General features: G+C 37.9%; 1 protein-coding gene across 3 annotated transcripts in view; it reads right to left on the bottom strand.

The window, feature by feature from the left end:
• Positions 1-17,119, bottom strand: part of cerk (ceramide kinase) — a 41,196-nt gene extending 24,077 nt beyond the window's left edge. For 2 of the 3 annotated variants that reach the window (XR_014086147.1, XM_008401156.3), the window contains exons 1-3: positions 16,858-17,118; positions 3,540-3,671; positions 2,074-2,196 (exon numbers count right to left, since the gene is read on the bottom strand). Coding sequence is in view for 2 of the 3 variants with exons in the window: in XM_008401156.3 (XP_008399378.2) it covers positions 2,074-2,196; positions 3,540-3,671; positions 16,858-16,996 (394 nt within the window). In the remaining variant the exon portion in view is untranslated. Of the gene's footprint in view, positions 1-2,073; positions 2,197-3,539; positions 3,672-16,857 lie in introns of all 3 variants that reach the window. The other variant, XM_081604279.1, reaches the window with a different exon arrangement.
• Between the last annotated feature and the right edge of the window lie 1,427 nt (positions 17,120-18,546).

The following is an 18,546-nucleotide window of genomic DNA, read 5'->3' as shown; positions in this document are numbered from 1 at the left end:
CAGACTTCATCTTCGCAACGAATGTGGTTAATTTCATTGAATTGGTTCATCTGTGGGTATGGGGCACTTCAGATGAATTACACCCACCTTCCGATCTTAATTCTACATGTTTGAGAGACACCGAAAGCTACGGAGCCGGATCATTTTTCAAACGTATTGGCCCTGGAGTGTGTCACATAATTTTATACTCAATTAGTGCTATAGCTCGCTACGTTACTAATAGTATTATAACATGTAATGTGATACATCATAAAAAGACATTACATATTAGCATTTAATAGATTTAATGAAATGTCACACATTACTTAATATATTCTTATGCTACAAGTTAATATGCTTTGTCTATGGAAATATATTTAGAGCAATTTATAATAAAACAGCTTAAGAGAGCTTCCAAGGTGACCGATTGGCCACTTTTTACTTTCCTGTTAATCATTTATTTAGACCTACCTGGTATAGTTTGGGTTCCAATATTTTCTTAGAAAGCTTGGACAGCAAAATGTAATGAGTTACTCTTGAATTCAAAGTTCTCGCAAAACAGAATCGTACAAATTGATTACTTTTTGGATTCGCCACAAGTCCAACCCACCTGAGTCAAAAGCCTGAATTGCTTCCTTGTTTACTCAAGTTCCTGCTACCAAACCAGCCACGTGACTTAAGTGTTGACACTGATCATTTTAAACCTTCAATATTGACTCACTGTACAACCTGCTACAACCTCTTAGCACATAAAAATACAGCTTTTGCAGTAGTTATAACATGCTGAAATAAATCAGTGTGTGATATCAACATAAAGTGTATTACTAGTTGTACTTTTGAAATTCAAATAATTGTAATAAAGTAATTTAACGTTTAACTTAAACAAATTTCAGGTAAACAAATTGAATCATCAGTAAGGTTAAGGCAATGACCTCCCACCGCTTCTTCCAAACATTGTTCCTTCTGGAAATTGTTGAAATTCAGTTAAATTTAGATTATACAAAAAAAGAAAAAAAGTTTGTGAACAATCGGTTCATTGCTATTTTTCATTTTGCTGAGACCTCCAGCAGCTATTTTTGTCAGCTGTGAAATAATGTCACCTTTGAACTCATAAATGAGGACCATTAAAACCTTCTACTGCTGTCGTCATTTGTGCAGAACAGCTGAGAGTTACATAACAAAATTATTAGAGTTTATAAAGAACAGTTATCAGTTTGTCCAGTGGCAGAATGACCACTGGACAACAAACATTAACAATACATTTTATTGGAATTTGAATCTGCTGGGACGGCAACACTTTTGTATTGTTGGGGGGGAATTATGAAATTTTTTCAGTTCGTCACAAGTCTTGTAAGGAATGCATGAGTTCTCATCAGATGAGTCCAGATTAAATTTGTCGGCCTACATGCACAATGAAATGTGCAGTTGAAAATAAAAAACTCAGTCGTCAGGGTTCATTGTCCTGCATTTTTAAACCATGCCCTAGATCAAATTTATGGTACACGCTCAGGCATTTGCAAAAGCTGAGTGACATGTTATCACCTCAAGAGTTTCTTGAGGTGATAACAACCCAACCATAAAACCAGCTGTGTTGGGCCAAGGCTGCATCTAAAACCTGCAATACTATCCTTTACGACTGGAGTTGGAGACTTCTAGAAAAAAACATTTTTGTGTTAGCACAGTTTTACTGTATGACTCTGTTGTGTTTTCCTGATCATAATCTAAATCAAGCCGCCGCCCACCCATCCCTTAATGTGAGTTTAGGTGGTTCACTGTGTCAATTAGTGTTTAATTGATAGGTCAATGTTACCTAGCTGGATTCCTGTCACAAGACGTTTTGGACAAAACCCAGACGGCATCCTGCTCAGTTTCTGTCAGGTTAATCAACAGCTGTCTGAGTGTGAAATGGGCTTTGCACTTTAACCTGTTACTTAACATTCTTCTGCTTGCGTTTATTTGCCCCTATCTGTGCTGATAGCAGCTTAACAGTCAGTTTGGATCATTCATGATTCATTTATGACACACAGATGCATACTGAGCGTCCAGGCGGTTCAGAGTGCATCCCCCGTATCTGCAGCATTAAGTAGCACCTACTGAGTAATGATAGCTGCTCGTTTGCAACTTGGATCCACTGCTCACAGATCTGCTGGTCGGCGCAGTGGAAGGTGACGTCGGCGCAACACCACAGGTGTTGCCTGGTCCTCCTCACGTAAGAAACTGCACAGACAACAAGAACAGTTACTACAGAGAGAAAAAATGTAAAAGATGAAAATAAAAATCCCCCTCCGATATCCTAAAAGTGCTTTCTAATGTCGGAATCGCTAGCTGCACTGCCATTCGACATGAAGTTGCACAAATTGAAATTACAAAAATAAATTTGCGAAAAAGGAGGAGTTTCTCAGCCGTATCGAAATGAGCGTGTTTTGGAAAACTGCAATGGAAACACTTTTTTTGCATCACACCAGTCACGTGATGAAAAATCAGATGTTACTACTGGTGGAAACGACAAAGATGACAGGAAGTTTTTTTTTTTTCTCAGACAATGTGCAGCTGGCTTCACCAAAGCCATTTTGGCATCGCATAGTTCATAAAAAGTTGTGTGTTAAATCTGTAGCTCTTTAAAATCGCTAACTACAATATCCGGAAAATGCTGCAGACGTAATTGCTCCCAAGTATAAGAAGCTCGTTGCTCCGACGCCTGAATAAGACGCAGATGTCTCTGATGACTGATAGATGAATTGTGAATCTCATAACTCATTCTAATGACCTATCATATGAACAAACTTATTCACATGTGATTTTAATTTGTTTCTCATTTTATTGGAAACATAGCAATTGTGTTTTTTCGACATTAGCAGAATATAAACAGATTTTTGCACATTTGTAATGGAAGAACCCATTGTGACTCAACCTGGAGTTTACTAAGTGTTACTTTTTTCTTGTGTTTTTATTTTTTCTCACTGATCATTACTCCAAGGCTTTGCTGCATTGCAGCCTTGCCTTGTAAATGAACCTTAGCTGTATCCCAATCAACTCGGTCTGCCACAGATTTTAGTGAATGAGTGAGATAAGAAGACGTGGGGAGGTGGGAAATGAGGAGGAAGTCAGCAAAGTGAGGCATGGTTGTACCGAGGAAGAAGGAGGAAAAAAAAAAAGCATTACTGAAATATTTACATTAAGGAGCAGGAATTCCCTCACTAAGCACTTTTGGCAGCAGATTTACTCACTAAGCATTTCAATGTCAAATCATCGCACTGAATATTTCTATCATCAGATAAGAGTCGGCCTTTCAAGGAGGAGCCACAGTCCAAATCATTTCTTGCATGTGCAGCAGGGATGTCGGAGAGAGTCTGAAAAGTATTTTGTGAATTTGTTGCATAACCAGAATTTTGAGGGATGGGACATGTCTTTGAAGATAAGCTTCAGCATAATGTGGCATCACAGTTTTGTGAAAATTAGTCCATGTCAGTGTAAGTAGTACTAGTTCTCATTTTCCCCAAAAGGACCCTTTAAAACTTTAAAACTATTCCCAAACTTGTAGAGTAGTGTAACTGCTGCACCTGTGAATGCATGGGGATACTGCTGAGAGGGCTGGTTTATCTTCTTCGGATGGCTCCTGGCTTGTGCGTCAGCTTCGTCTTCTGTCTTGTGAACTGCCACAATTTCACACACTTTAACAGTCTGGCTGTGTTCTGCGGAGAGATTGAATTGACAGTTTAGTTCAGTGGTGACTGCAGCTTGATGATAAGAGCCAGAAAAGTTACACATACACAGATTCATGAGTTTGTGGTGGCAAAGAAAATACATTCTGTCCTGCAGATGATGAATGGAGTAACTGTCTACTTAGAAAATGCCTTCTGGAGCTGGTAGTGACACAAACTGATGCGACAAAAGGTCAAGTCTTGGCAATGGGAACATTACTCTTTTTTGGTGGGGGTACAAGTTTAACATCCAAAGACTCTTAAAGAGTGAAGATTCTTAGCGCACAGTGGAGCACTGCCTCGTTGCAGATTTTTGGTGAAATGTAACTTTTCATAGCTAAAAGATTTGAAGGAAATTCAGCTTTGGAAGCTGAAATATCTAGGCAGAATGCTACCCAACATGCTACTGTCTGCCAGTCCAAAAGAACCACTTGTTTTCCTCAGTGCTGATGGCAGAGCTTCCAAGAGAGAAAGTATGAAAAATTGCATATGCTAGCTTCTGCGGCCATGCTAAGATAGTTTCACTATGCGTATCAATGTATAAGGTGCATTTGGTGTTTCAACTATTAAATTAGGCAGTTATAAGTGTTTTGCAGAGGGTGCAGATTTTAGCTAATTGAGTGTAAGCACTGCATTTTGTCAAAATCATCAAGCAAATACACATCAAGAGTTTCTTGATTACGTTCATAGCTGAATCACTGTGCAACTGGTTAGTTTCAATACTAATTTTTAACTGGATGGTTACTTATAGTTACACCAAAGTCACCTGCAATCGAAGACAGATGGCTGAAAAGAATAAGATTTAAAGGTTACACTAATCTGTGAAAAGATGACCGGATCAACAAAAGGGTGAAACTTTAGCATTAGTACATGGATATTTACCTTGCTATTTGTAAATGTAATTCATTTATTTTAACCAGTGTGTGACTGATCAGTTTGAAAGTAACTTTATCTGCAATGTAGTATAAAAAGTCTTTTTCAGTTACTTGACATTTGCTTTTGAGTTTGTTGAATGCTGAGCTAATGTGGAAGCAACGAGAGTTAGCTAAAACAAAGCAACATGCTAACCTGTACTAAAATGACATCAGGGTCAACAAAAGCTTGTATGAGGAAACATTGTGATAAGCCAGATGTGGGAAATACTTTGATTAGACAGGGTGTAATATTATATTACCAAGATATGATAATGAGTTATTTTATCACCTTTGAACCCTATTAGTTTGAAAAATCTAGCACAGCACTATAGAATGTTTCAAAGGTGCTAACTTATCAACAGTCAGTATCTTGCCTACACTTGATTACTTTCTGCATTTCATTTATTTCAGTTTATTTACATAGCCCTAATTCACAACAAATTTGTGCCTTAAGGCACAGAGAGCAACTTGATATACAAAAATATAGTCAATTCAATTGTACAAGTTTTACTCATACATTCCAACTTGTTTACAGTTATGAAACAATTCAGTTATGTTGAGCTTATTAATATTTGTAAGAAGTTTTCTACCAAGCTGATTTTGCAGCAACCACTTTCATCTGAACGAGCATGTAGCAACTTTGGACAGTCAACTGCAACAATATGAAGCAATTCGCCGTCCAAAGTATGGATATGTGTGTATGATTTGGAGAATCAGAAATTCCCACCGGAAGCTGAATTCACTCTGAGAGACACTTGGTTCCTTTCACAAACACTGAACTGAATAGAAATAAATCCGCTTAGTCCCAAGAGACCTTCAAAGTGTTTACAGGCAGTACTTCTTTTCCCACAGGAATGGGAGTCGGACGCTTGTTTCAAAACTCTTGGGGGTTGGAGGAAAGAAAATGTGCTTTTGTCTGAGTGGCTTGGTCAGTAGCAGAATTTGCAGGTCAGAGTGGGACCGGGTACCTCCTGGTAGATGAAGGAACGATGGAGATTAAAGGGCTGTTATGAGACATTACAGATTCTTAATCTGCTTTCTTTTTCACTTTCAGGCATAAAATCTAAAAGGCATGTCCTCCAGAGCTGCGAAAGTACAAAAAACCTGCTTCAGTACGGCAACAAAAGGAAAAAAACAGAGTAAGGTGGATGCCTCGAAAACCGCAAAATCCACCTTTGAACAATTTCTTTTTTAAACTGAGACGTCCAGAAAATTCAGTTATAACAGAACAAATTCCAAAGAGGACTTTAATGCAAGTACGTTTTACCCACTTCAGGTTTACTGACCTCTTCAACTGCATCGCATATACAGGGCCTTGCAGCCCCTCGTACAAATTTATTCAGCAGATATGATGAAATGAATGGGAGAGAGGCAGAACATATTATTCCTCTCCCGGGAGTCCCTGAGAATGGGATTTCATTTCTTTCTCAAATAAAGGTGATATGCCATGCAGGCATGAATAACTTTATGGCCATCGATATTCACATTTTGACAAATAGGAGGACGACTTATGGGCATGTGGGGGTCGATGGCTTTATTTCAGCAAAAAGGAGAGAGAGAAAAAATGAGAGTTTCATTCCAACACCACATGAAATATGTTCAAGCTCTAAACTATGCAGATGGCCTTTAGCTCTGAACAAATGCCTTAGCGCTTCTTTGTTGCATGGCTTGGTTGGGAGTGCCAAATGTTTGCTGTTATTATGCAAAAAAAGATGATACATAACTGATACATCGGTGTAGCTGGAGGGAAATATTTCCAATTACATACAGTGTGCTTTCAGCATAGGTGCAAAAGCAGAGACCACAATGTAATATCAACCATCCGAGCAAACGACCCACCAAAAACAGCACCTGATGGAAGGCAGTAAAATGTCTAATTCATATTTTACTGAGCTCAGACTCTGAAATGGCTGCGCACAAATAAAACATAGTGAAAGTAACAGATTTACTGGTTGTATCTTTACGCCTAGTAAATTCTACACTTAAAATAAACATATTATTACTGGTTTGTATTGTTAATAGTAATCAGCCATGACAAAACATGGTTAGTCCTTTTGTTTTCTGACTTGCAGATAAAATGCTCCCGGCTCCGGTGTAGCGTCGCTACCAGTTCCAAGCTCTGACTTGGATGCAGATTTTAGTCCAGCATGTGGATGTGAACATTAAGTCTAGTTTTTTATGAGAAAAGAAAAGTACTGCTAGAACTCATCGACAGCATCATGTATTCTTTATGTAGTCATGGCTTATAGAGTATTCTTTTTAAGCAGAAAACCTTTTTATTTTGACTGTTGCTAAAAATAAGATTGATCTACCCAAAAGTATAGACTCTCTGATTCATTAAATTTAGGTATTTCAGTGACTTTCATGACCACAGGTATATAAAATCCAGGAACTAGCGCTTCTACAAACATTTGTGAAAACTGGGTCGATCTTAGAAACTCATTGATCGTTTCCTCGCAATTAAATATTTCACAGCCAACTGCTAGCGGTATAATAACAAGGTGGAAGCGATTGTGAATGATAGTAACTCATCTGTGAAGTGGTGGGCAACGTAAAATCCCAGAGCAGAATCGGTGAAAACTAAGGCACAAAGCAAGCAGAGGTCACTTTTGGCAATATGGAGCCTCAGAGGTTTTCCACAGAACAAAACCCTGATTCTCTTTGGTACGATATTGCATCCTTAAAAGACAAAACAATTCCATTTTTACATTGTTTTATTTGTGCTACATCTTTGATGACTGATGCTAAAAACCTTAGTAGAAGATCTTAACTTGCATCTTTCTTTCTAAGGCTCTGTGTTGACATCTCTGTCCTTAAGTGAGCTGGGGAAGCAATCAATATCCTTAGATCCTTAGAATGCCCCAATGACTCCACCGTACAAACATGGAGACTGAAAGGCATCATCTCGTCCACACACAGTTAGATGACAACACAGACCCACACACAAACGTTGCAGGTTTCAGCTGAGTGTAGTCCCTAAGCTAGATGCTAAGCCCCTGGCTGTACAAGCCACATCCTCTCTGCTTGGCTCTGACATACTCTCTTCTTTGTGGCTGTAAAAAGTCTGAGGACTGGCAGTGAGCCAACGAGGGATGCCTATTCATAACGCAGGGCTCGAAGTTGGTAGCAGGGAGTCCGGAGGGGTATTTCTGTAAGTCAGCTTTTCAGGAGGTTGCGGGGAGGAAGGCGTTATTTTCAAATGTCTGAAGCATGTTCAAGATGTGGGGAAAAAAGCAAAACATGTGGTTTTGTTGCTTCAACTGTCCAACGACATATGGTGTTTCTCACAGGGAGAACTGGCATAGTTTATATAAGACATCTACCTCCAATATTTTTGATTTGCAACTAGCAAGGATTCAGAGAAAATAGAAAACTGCTTGTTTTGATATGAAGTTTCTATTAAGATGGAAAAAAAAAAATCTTTCCATTATATCTATGAAGCTCTGGTCCAAATCAGTCAAATGTGAGTTTATTCAAATGCAATTGAGTTTTCCTTCTGAAAGCTGAAAGGATAATGTTGGAAAATCCGGATAAATATTCTCAATTGATTGAGAAAAACAGATTTCAGCCAAAAATCTGCACTATTCTTAGTACAAAGACTTCTATTGAGGTTGAATGCAGAGATCCAAAAACGTACTTTTAAGCAGAACAACATTCTTATATAGGAGTTTGTTTACCTTATGACTTCTCTAATGTCCAATTTTCTACAGTGTATTGTAAATGCATTCATACTACTTGATGTTTTGCCATTTTAACCCCATCCGATATTAGGTCAAACTCGGACAATGATCTAAAATGAAGACAGGTACGCAATTTCTGTCTGTCATGGCAACACTAAACCTTTAGAGTCCTTGAACAGCTTTGTGTTGGTTGGGAGTGAATACAACAATCTTTGGTCTGGATCATTTAGTTTCTCTATCCAGCACTGTGAACAGGAAGCACATGAGATGGATTACATGTGTGTGGGATTAGCTTTCATCACAGGTTTCTGACACAGATCCCGTAATCATATTTTATAGAAAATAATGTTATTTGAAAACTATTCAATAAACTCCTTCAAACTTTCATCCATAATTCTTAAAACTACATCCACAACACTGAATACAGTTCATTTTGTAGCACTCCAAATAGATATCTTTTCACATAATAATAAGGCAGTAGGCGTGGACATTTGCCACAAAAAGCCTAAATTAGTGGGGCTTTCACAATTATGTGTGTCATTATTAGAAGAATAAAGCATTAAATTTTTGGTGACCAGGCCTTTCTGCTACAAAAGATGCCGAATTCAACTTTCAGACACTGGTCTACAGGCAATAATTATTTCCTCGAATAATGGAGCGCTGAGCTTTGTGTGACTGTAATAAAGCTTAGGAGGTCACCTAGATTTGTGTGCTTTGAGTAGAAATACTATCTGTCCTCTAATTCAGGTTCTTGGCTCAGGAGGAGGGCTATTGTTCAGAAACAGAAACTTAGGACTAAGTTGTTGCTCTTAGCGTAGAGCAGCATGGGAATCCATCACTGCATAATGCACCTATTAAGGTTGACCTAAATTCTCTGAAGCTGCAATAGTAGCATGACTATGCACACCGAAACCCTCTTATTTCTCCTGTGACATTTCAAATAGTCCACAAGAAAGTGCCAGTGAGTGTTGAAACTATTCATTTAGGAACTATTTCAGTTGTCTGTCAAAGTCTGCACCTCCTACATTTTAACTCATCTCTTCTCCTTGTAAACGTAAAATGTCGTTTAGTTTGGAAAAGTCATTTTGCTTAGTGAAGTATTAACAAATGTGTACAAGGAGTGAAGTATTACACCAATTTAGTCAATCAATATGCCAGAAATATTTGACATTCCACAAACTGAATTCATCATCCATCGAACCACGTTGAAGATCTTTGTAGTGCACAACTGTTTTCTAGACAAAACAAGACATTTGTATTGAGTTACCCAAGACAATTAACAATTCTCTCTGACATTTTATAGATGAAACATTCAAGCAAGAACATAATGAGTACATTAATCAATGGTGAAAATAATTGTTGAGGACAACCATACGCAAAACAAATGAGGTATATGTCAGCTCAAGCAAGGATCACCCAAAGACCAAGATCGACAAGACCGTTTGGGAGTGGTAAACAAACACTTTATCTCAAAGTTTACCACAATTAAACTCATTTAGTACAGAGTGCAGCACTGCTTTTGGGTCATTAATGTTCATACGGAGTGCGGGTGAGTGAGAATCGTTTCAAATGTGATGTATTGAGACACCAATCTATCCCTGGAGATGGTCTCTGTTGCATTTTGGTAATCAGAAGAGATTAGAATAACTTTCTATGATGAACGGAAGAGGAAACATGGCTTGCTAAGGTGGATGAGATGCGTTGCCAAGTGCTGTGATGGTAGTTTAGCTGATGAGACTGACTGAGTGAAGATGCACAGAATGCTTTATGTAGGCTCCATATTTGTGAATGTAGCTATTTCGTTAGCTAACCAAAGGACTGGATATGCTGAGAATCTTTATCTTGACGCTATGGAGACTATTTGACTAAGTGGAAGCAGCAATGGAAGTGCTGGAAACTACTGCCACCCCATCAACCTTAACAATTAGTTACCATGGTGACTGAATGCAGTCTGGAGGACTGCATTCAGTCCTCCAGTCCTCCAGAATGAATGCAGTCTGGAGGACTGCATTCAGTCTTCCAGACTGCATTCAAGAAGAGTGGCTTTTTAGACAAGTCGATCCTGCTTCTTGGACATAACGATACATCATGACAGATGCTACTCCTCTCCCAAATGTTACATACATCTTCAAATAATCTCCCTTAATGGTGACATTACGACCACTGAATAATTCCAGTAGCCTGTAGGTTCTTGTTTAACGGTGAAAACAGATATGACCTGTTGAGTCATAGACTTTGTGAGATTCTTGAAGGTATGCTGTGATGTCTGTAAGATCTTTAGGTTTAACTTGTCCCCTAAAAATGCCTGATCCAATAGTTCATCACCTACAAACTCGTGCACGTCAAAGGAGTCCTGAATTATTTCTGCTATGTAGCATGATGCAGTATCCTGCTGAAAGATCTGCAGCCATTTTAGACTGTTCTGTGGCTTTGGTGCCTAAATGAACAACAAACCATGATGCACTTTCTATTGCAGTTTTTGGAAAATATCCTTGAGGTTTCTCTGAAGGGTAATTTTTCCTTTGCTGAGAATTACCAACGGGAAATAGCATTTGTTTGTTTGTTTGAGGATGTCATGCATTAGTATAACCTAACAACTGTGTGATGAGGGATTATATTTCCCCTGATTTGACAAATATGTATAACAGCAGTAGTTTCAGTCAGGACTAACCTGATGAGAACCTGTGGGATCAGAGACTGCATTGTACCTCTAACAAGAACTTGTGACTGTGCAAGAATGCCAGCATTCTGCTTATTATCCAGCTCTTCCTGCTTTCCCAAAAACAAGGTGCTATCCTACCTGACAGGATTCCACAGACATTGCTTCACATTCACATAAGATCTGAATTGCTTGTCATAAACCTGGGGGTTTAAAAGGCCCAACAAGAGACGTCTCATCAGCCCAGAAAAAAAAACAATGAGGTACAAATCAAAGACTTAGATCAGCAACACTGATTTTGATAAGAACACCATACCTGCAGGATTTTCATGTTTGCGCAAGTGATTTTGTGTTTATATTTATGCATATGATAATGATATTTCTGACAACGCACTCCCCAGGCCTCACCTTCTCACAACAACAAGCTGTCATCGTATTCACATTCTGCTGTTGTTCTCGCCACCCCTCCCAGTACACAGTGGATCAGTTTGTAATCCCTTTATTGTTACTGTGGTTTTGCAGTGACAATGTGTGAGAGGACAAGCTGCTGCAAGCTTAAGAAAATGCTCGCTTGCTTTTGTAGGTGTTTGCATAGGCTGATGTCACTCCTGCGCCGCTTTTGCATCTTGCACTCCAAATGACACGTAACACGAGTGCGATGGACGAGATAAGATTTAACCGAGGGTGCGAAACTGATAAACCTGCTTATGTAGTACGGAAAAACGCTCTCCTTTTTTTCTTTTTCTTTTTGTTAGAAGAAAAAAACACCCTTTCCCTGAGCCGGATTGAAGTTTCAGAACTACACAACAAACCACAGACACAAGATTGCGTCGGTTTAATTAGCCTCGGAGGTCAAACCCCTGCAGCCTTAGTCTTAGGTAAATAATTGCAATCAATGCAACTGGAGATCCCTTAATGCTGCCAGTGATGCGGCATAAACCGTCACAGTTTACCCCATACCCAGCTGTCATATCCTGGCACTGTTTATTTCCCTGCATCTTTCGCGCTCTCCTCCTCTCTGCAGCCATCTCTCAGCACACAGACAGGCCTGTGCATTGAGCACCAGCTTTAGATTACAAAGTACAGATCTGCCTGGGTACACATGGCAGTGAGCTGTCAAACAAGACATGCGGATTTCTCCCAGGCACAGCGGTGTTTGTTGAGCCAACGCTTTGGCAAACAGATGGAGAAGAAAGGACAACCAAGGAGGAAGGTATAGCAGGAGAACAGTCGCTAGCGGTGCAATGAAACTTCAAGTTCACTTTGTGGAAAGTTCCAGTCAGAACAAGTTGGAGCGTATCGGTATATTCCAAATTCTTCTTCAAAATGTGGATTGGCAATACGATTATCGCGATGCCTTAGCAATCTGGCAGAGTGTGTATTGATGACTTTTTAGAGATCACCTTAACTTGTCATTTGCTGACTTTTTTAAATAAGTTTCCAGTGTTTTTTCCAACATTGTTTTTAGTAGAATTCATATCCAAGAAGCAAAAGCTTTTCTTGGAAGCTATTGCTTCCAAGCTATTGCTTCCAAGAAAAGGAGCTGCCAAATATGACACCAAGAAACAAAAGTTGTTACATTGGACTCATAACTAATTCCTGTAATGTACTTTAAAAGGAAGACCAGAATTTCTAGGAACTCACTTTTGCACTGAAGTACAAATATGACGTGGTGCATATTTGTTTTTTGGAATTTGAACGAAACGGTACAAGCTAAATAAGTGTTAATAATAAACCTGGAAACGGTAAGAAGTTGGCTATTTGTGTAAACTTTACTGTCAGTATACACAAATAAAATTTATACATTTTAAACTGGAACTATCACAATGGTCTTGCACACATTTCTTGGAGGGCAGGTTATAAAAAAGAAAAAAAAGTGGGATCTAGAGACTAGTAGTGAACACTACTTATTCCTGAGAAGTAGTCCAGACCGTGTGCTTAGATTTAGAAATCCCGCAGTTTCTTTTTCTAAATACGACAGGATCAAAACACAAATACGTAGAAGAAAGGCAAAAACAAAAATCACCCTAAGAAATGATTCACAAAAACCCATGCAGGTTATGTTAGGCTCTCTGTGTAGCCCTTCTTCATTTTAAGAGTCAACCCGGCTGTGTTGTGGATAATAGAAGCTTTTGCTTCCAAGAAAAGGAGGTGCAAGTGAGACTAAAGCGGCTGTCTCTTGATTCTGTGTAGCAGCGCGTCAATCGGGGCGTGATGGTGTTGCTTACTTGATCGGCGAGCTCAGGTCTGAAAAGAAAGCAACACCATCCAGTTATTCCTGCTCACCTGCCGAGTGACTTGACACCACTATTGTAATCATAAACAAGTGTAGTCAGAGAACGGGAAGAAGCAGTGTTTATGAAACACCGTCACTGGAAAGTAATTTCACAGCAGACCATTTTGAACGGGTCATTAGTTCTGTTTCAACAGCAGCAGATAAGTTATGAGGCAACGTTTGTTTGTCTGATGCAAACTATTGATTGTAAAATGTGTTTTTGTAATTGGACCAAAGCGTGCGTTTAAATCAGGAAACTTAGCTTATTGGATTTTGGTTGCAGTTTGATTACATCATTTTTTAAGAGCATGATAAAAGCGGGATAGGCTGGGATAAGGATGGAGTGGGGATGAAAGAGAGCATCTTACACAAACTGATGCATAAAACATAGAGAATATTATTCAGTTAGCAGAGCATCAAGACAACATGCAAAAGTGACAGTTTCACAAATTAAATCTACACCAAACTAGCATTTTTATTGTACCAGCTTAGTATATGTGAAAAACTACAACAATTCATGTATTTTAATCATCATAACATGTATAAGGTAGTCAACTATTAAATAATAATTTGAACATTTTTAGCTGGACTAAGATGGAGTGCTTTGCATTGCAAACCTAAATTTCAATGTGCTTTATTGCAATTCTATCCAAACGACCAACACAATATACTATATATATATATATTATAATAAATACCTGATTTATAATTTTATTTTTTTTTTAGAAACTAAAACATACAATGACATTTTTATTTCCACCCCCTAAATAAATCCAGTAAAAATGAAATGCTTTCAAATTAGCTAGCCTCACAGTGCCCTCTCTGAGTCAATACTTTATACAGCAACTTTTTTGTTGGATCCTTTTTAGGCCAGTATGGTGGCAGCATCCTGGTGGCGCCATGGAGACGAGCTTTGTGGATTTTGCTTAAGGGTATCAAAGTAGAAGGGAGCTGAACAAAATGCACACCACACTTTTTGGATATATTTCAAGCATTTGATGTGCCATCTCAGTGAAAGTGTTTTTGTGTGTGTGTGTGTGTGTGTGTGTGTGTGTGTGTGTGTGTGTGTGTGTGTGTGTGTGTGTGTGTGTGAACAATACAAGCAACAACCAGTGATGTTATTCCACACTTCTTTCTCTCAGCATATGTCACAGAGTGACAATCAAGATCAGATTAAATCTCAAGCAGCAACATCTATAATCCTGCCTAAGAAGTGTGCATCTGTGTATGTATAATTCTATTCAGTGTTTATAATAGATCAAATTTGTTTTTAGAGGATTATATATATGTTTTATTTATTTATTTTTTTAAATGCTATGAAGTTCCCCTTTAGAATTACTATGCAGAGGACAGCAGTGAACGTTTACTACACTGCCCCAGTGTAAACACAGACAAAGCCTTGCAGGAAGAAGGAAGACTGGAAAGTTTGTGAAGCTCATTAATATATGCAAAGCTGCTGTGTGTGAAAACTGAGCCGCTCCTGTTTGGCTAAGTGCAAAGAGTTCAGGATAAAAAAAACAAATCCACCTGTTGCCACGCTCTCATTCTACATAAAGCTAATCAATGGCAAAAAAAAAACAATCAAATGCGAGAATCATTTTGCTATTTGACTTTGAGCAAAGACGAGACTGGTTTTTTTTAGTTTTTTTTTATCAGTGGCGTTTAAAGTTTTTAATTGGCCGAGAAGCATCCGTGTTCGATCCCTAATTCTGGTGTAAACTGACCCGCTCTTGTCCCTGCAATCACTGGCAGGATTTGATGAAGTCACGTCGAACGCTGACTCAATAAATGGAAGTCTTTATGGCAGGTTATTATAGGGCACTTGATACCACTTTGTGGAAGGTCAATGGCTGGATTCGAACCAAAGCGTGCGGCGGCAGCTGTAATCACTCCACTCGATATGCTACAGTAATTGCCGAGCGGGGAAGCCATTTAGGTGAACAAACATTAGCCTCGGGGGGATATAGGAAGACCCGATGAAGTGGAAGTTGCCTGATAGAAATGACAGAAACATTTGGGGGGCTGTTTCCCATTCCCATTAAAAGTAAAGAGACACTAAAGGATCAGACCATTAAACCTGTGCATGCTGAGTTTAGCGCAGAGTGGGAAACAGCAGCTTGCTATTAAAACAATTAAGTTTTGTTATTTGCCCAAAAATATGCTAAAAGAAAATCTACCAAAACTCTTTTTTTTTTGGTATTTTTGTACATATTTAAGTTTAAAGTTACCAACCTTTTTTTTTCTTCTTTTGGAAAAATCAATCAAATTAACTTACACAACAACACGCCGTGGTTAGTTTACCTTTTTTTTTATTTTTTTTTTATTCAGATGTTAAATGTTACTGAAAATAAAAACGTACCCTCTCAAAAACAAAGTATTGATGACATCACAAAAGGGACTCGGCAACTGATTAGTTACTTTGACATTTTAAACTTGTTGTTCACATGTTCTGAATCAAATTTCTTCAAATCTGATAGGCTGGATTATTTTCCCTCTGGTGATGTCATCGTCACAAACAAACACAAAGCGTATCTTGTAGATTTTTCTTCCTCAAAGTGGTTTGTAGTAACTTTTTATTATTATTATTATTATTATTATTATTATTATTTTATTATCATTATTATTTCACATTTCCTCCACTTAAATTAATCATTAAATTACCAATACAGGTACCCTGACCCATCAAAAATGGTAACAAACATCTGGTTGAACATCCTGAGCAGCAATCACCTTGTGGCTATCACTGTTAGCCCTGCCTACTGACTTTGATGAGTAAGGTTTCAAAATTCAAGATGTGCATCAACACATATTTAATCATGTAGTAAATTATTTAGACATTATTTATTCCTGTGCTGTACAGTTAGCCACAAAATTATCTATACGACTGGCAATATTAAATTTAAGGTACCAGCATGTTTCTTCTGACTGGAAAGTAATACTAACACTTGAATTGGATGTGAATCTGTAGGAAGAGCTAAAGATTAGGGTGATGACAAGGAGTTCACTGACTAAAGATGGATGTAAAAAACAACACTGGAAACAAGAAAAAAGATGAAATTATTACACAGGGTTTATTACTGCAATGCTATTTTATTTCCTGAAATAAAATACTTTTCAAATCTAAGCTTTTCTGATTTAATTTATCACATTATCACAAATATTTAACCAACAGCTTAAGATTTGAATTGTGTCACTTGTGGTCCAAAATCTGGAACCTGATGTCGGAACGTGCATGAGAAATCTTTATATTATCTACTTAAAAAAATTAAAAATAAATAAATATATATATAATATATATTGGAGGGGTTTAAAATCACACTTTTTATGAATGAGTTAATGAATGGCAGAGAGACCTAGTTTCTTGTAAAGACCTGTGGCCTGTCCTGACAGTTATAACAAGCTCTCATTACAACAGTTATATGACCCGACTCTTTCTCACTCTACATGTGTGTGAACCAGATAGGAAGCAAAAATACTTTTTATTCTGTTAGAGGAACAGAAAATGAAGGTCAACCAAGTGAGGGGAAATGCAGCTTTGCAAACAGCAGTTTGCCATTTAGAAAGACGAAAAGCTGTAGTTTAATTTCACAGAACAAATACAAGTTGACATAATTCTGTTTCTCCAGTCATGTCCTTGTGTTTGCCTTACCTGATTCAGAGGTCCCAGAGCTCCGTTTACTGCTTTTCTCAATTTCCTTCCACGCAAGAACAGCCGGATAGAGAACAACTTCTACCTTCCTCTGCTTCTGAAAAAGCTCCGAGCAAATTATTTTGTCTTGGTTCTCCATGGTGTCATTAGTTGTCGCAGTAACAAAATAAAAAACACGCTCATTCCAACTTTGTTACGACCTGCGTAACGAAGAGCGTCCAGCGTCTGTGTTCTTTGGCGACTCCGGTTGCGTAGTAGCCTATTATCAGACAGACGTCAACAAAGATCGTTGCGGAGAGATGACTCACTACGCCGTGACAAAAATAAATAAATAAAAAAAAGCGGTCCGCTTTCTATTATGATCACTTTTCACGACATGAATATAAAGTTGCCTTGCAAATAATTTATATTTTGTCTTGTTACAACTACTCTCTTAAAAGAATGTGTTGATTTACAACAATTTTTTTGTGTTATCAAGTACACATCTGGTTTAGTTTTCTTTTTGTGTTGTCTTATTTCAAGGTCAGGACACACAAATTATGTGCTAGCTAGACCATTGACCAATCACGTTACTCCTTAGATGTCTGCATTTCTGGAACTTTCCACAGGAAAAACTGTAAATTAAAGCGTCCACCACTGTTTTTTCTTCTTTTGTTTTATTAGTTTAACAGAGATAATGTGCAGTTTCAAAACGGGTTACTCAAACATACTTTGCACCAGATTGAGCGTAAGCTAGTTTTTTTTTCCATCTGTGGGGCTGATGCACTAAAATTATTTAACACAATTTTGTAAACAAGCACCATTTTTGTATTAAATAATTTTAACATCAACTTTTGTTGATTTGTTAGAACAGAAAATGTGTCCAAATTTTACACAGTATGTCATTCTTATATAGATACATTATTGTGTTGGATTTTGACACCATTTGTGTTAACAGATTTGCTCTAAAAGTGTACGAAACCCTTCATAAGTAGATTTTGTTAGTGAGAAAAAACATTTATTCTGACACCCCAAATAAAAGCCAGAGTAAAACTTCCTTCAGAAGTCCTTTTTTTCTGTCTTGTCTACAAATTCGGTTGTTTCTTAAAGGCCTCACAGGTTTGCAGAACATTATTGAACAAATAGCGTGATTAAGTCCTGGAAGCACCCCGTATGGCCAAGTAAAAAAGTTTTAAAGAAGTTTTAAAGCAGATTAGGCAATACAACTTTGAAGGTTACGCAAAGAGAAAGAATTCAGCCATTGTTGGGAGGGGAAAAAAGCAGTAAGAAGTGAAGTCTGGAATTTTCCATAAGCCATAAGAGGACACAGAAACATGTGGAAGAATGTGATCTGCCCAGATGAAAGCCACGTTGAATTTTTAGTTCTTAATGAGAAGTGGTAGGAGAAAATTCTAAATCCACACTGAACACACTTTTTTTTTTTTTTTTTACCAGCATCTAGAAGCTGATGTGTTTTCATGGGATACAATTCTTGGAAATTTCATCCCATTCTTGCACAGTTTGACATATAAATCAAAACAGTGCATAATATATTAAATAACTGTAAAACAATATCAAATCCAACATGTTCACTCTTAGTTTAAAAATTAAAGTAATGCTGCAAAAGCATACTTGCAGCTTTCGCAAGCATCACAGTAATGTAGCACAAAGTGAGTGCTCTTATTTTTCCACATATCCATCCTCTATCAA

This window comes from Poecilia reticulata, chromosome 23 (assembly GCF_904066995.2).
Source record: "Poecilia reticulata chromosome 23, P_reticulata-male-v2, whole genome shotgun sequence".
Taxonomy (NCBI): domain Eukaryota; kingdom Metazoa; phylum Chordata; class Actinopteri; order Cyprinodontiformes; family Poeciliidae; genus Poecilia; species Poecilia reticulata.
Note: the sequence above shows the minus strand (reverse complement) of the source record. Positions and strands in the feature narration are given on the sequence as shown.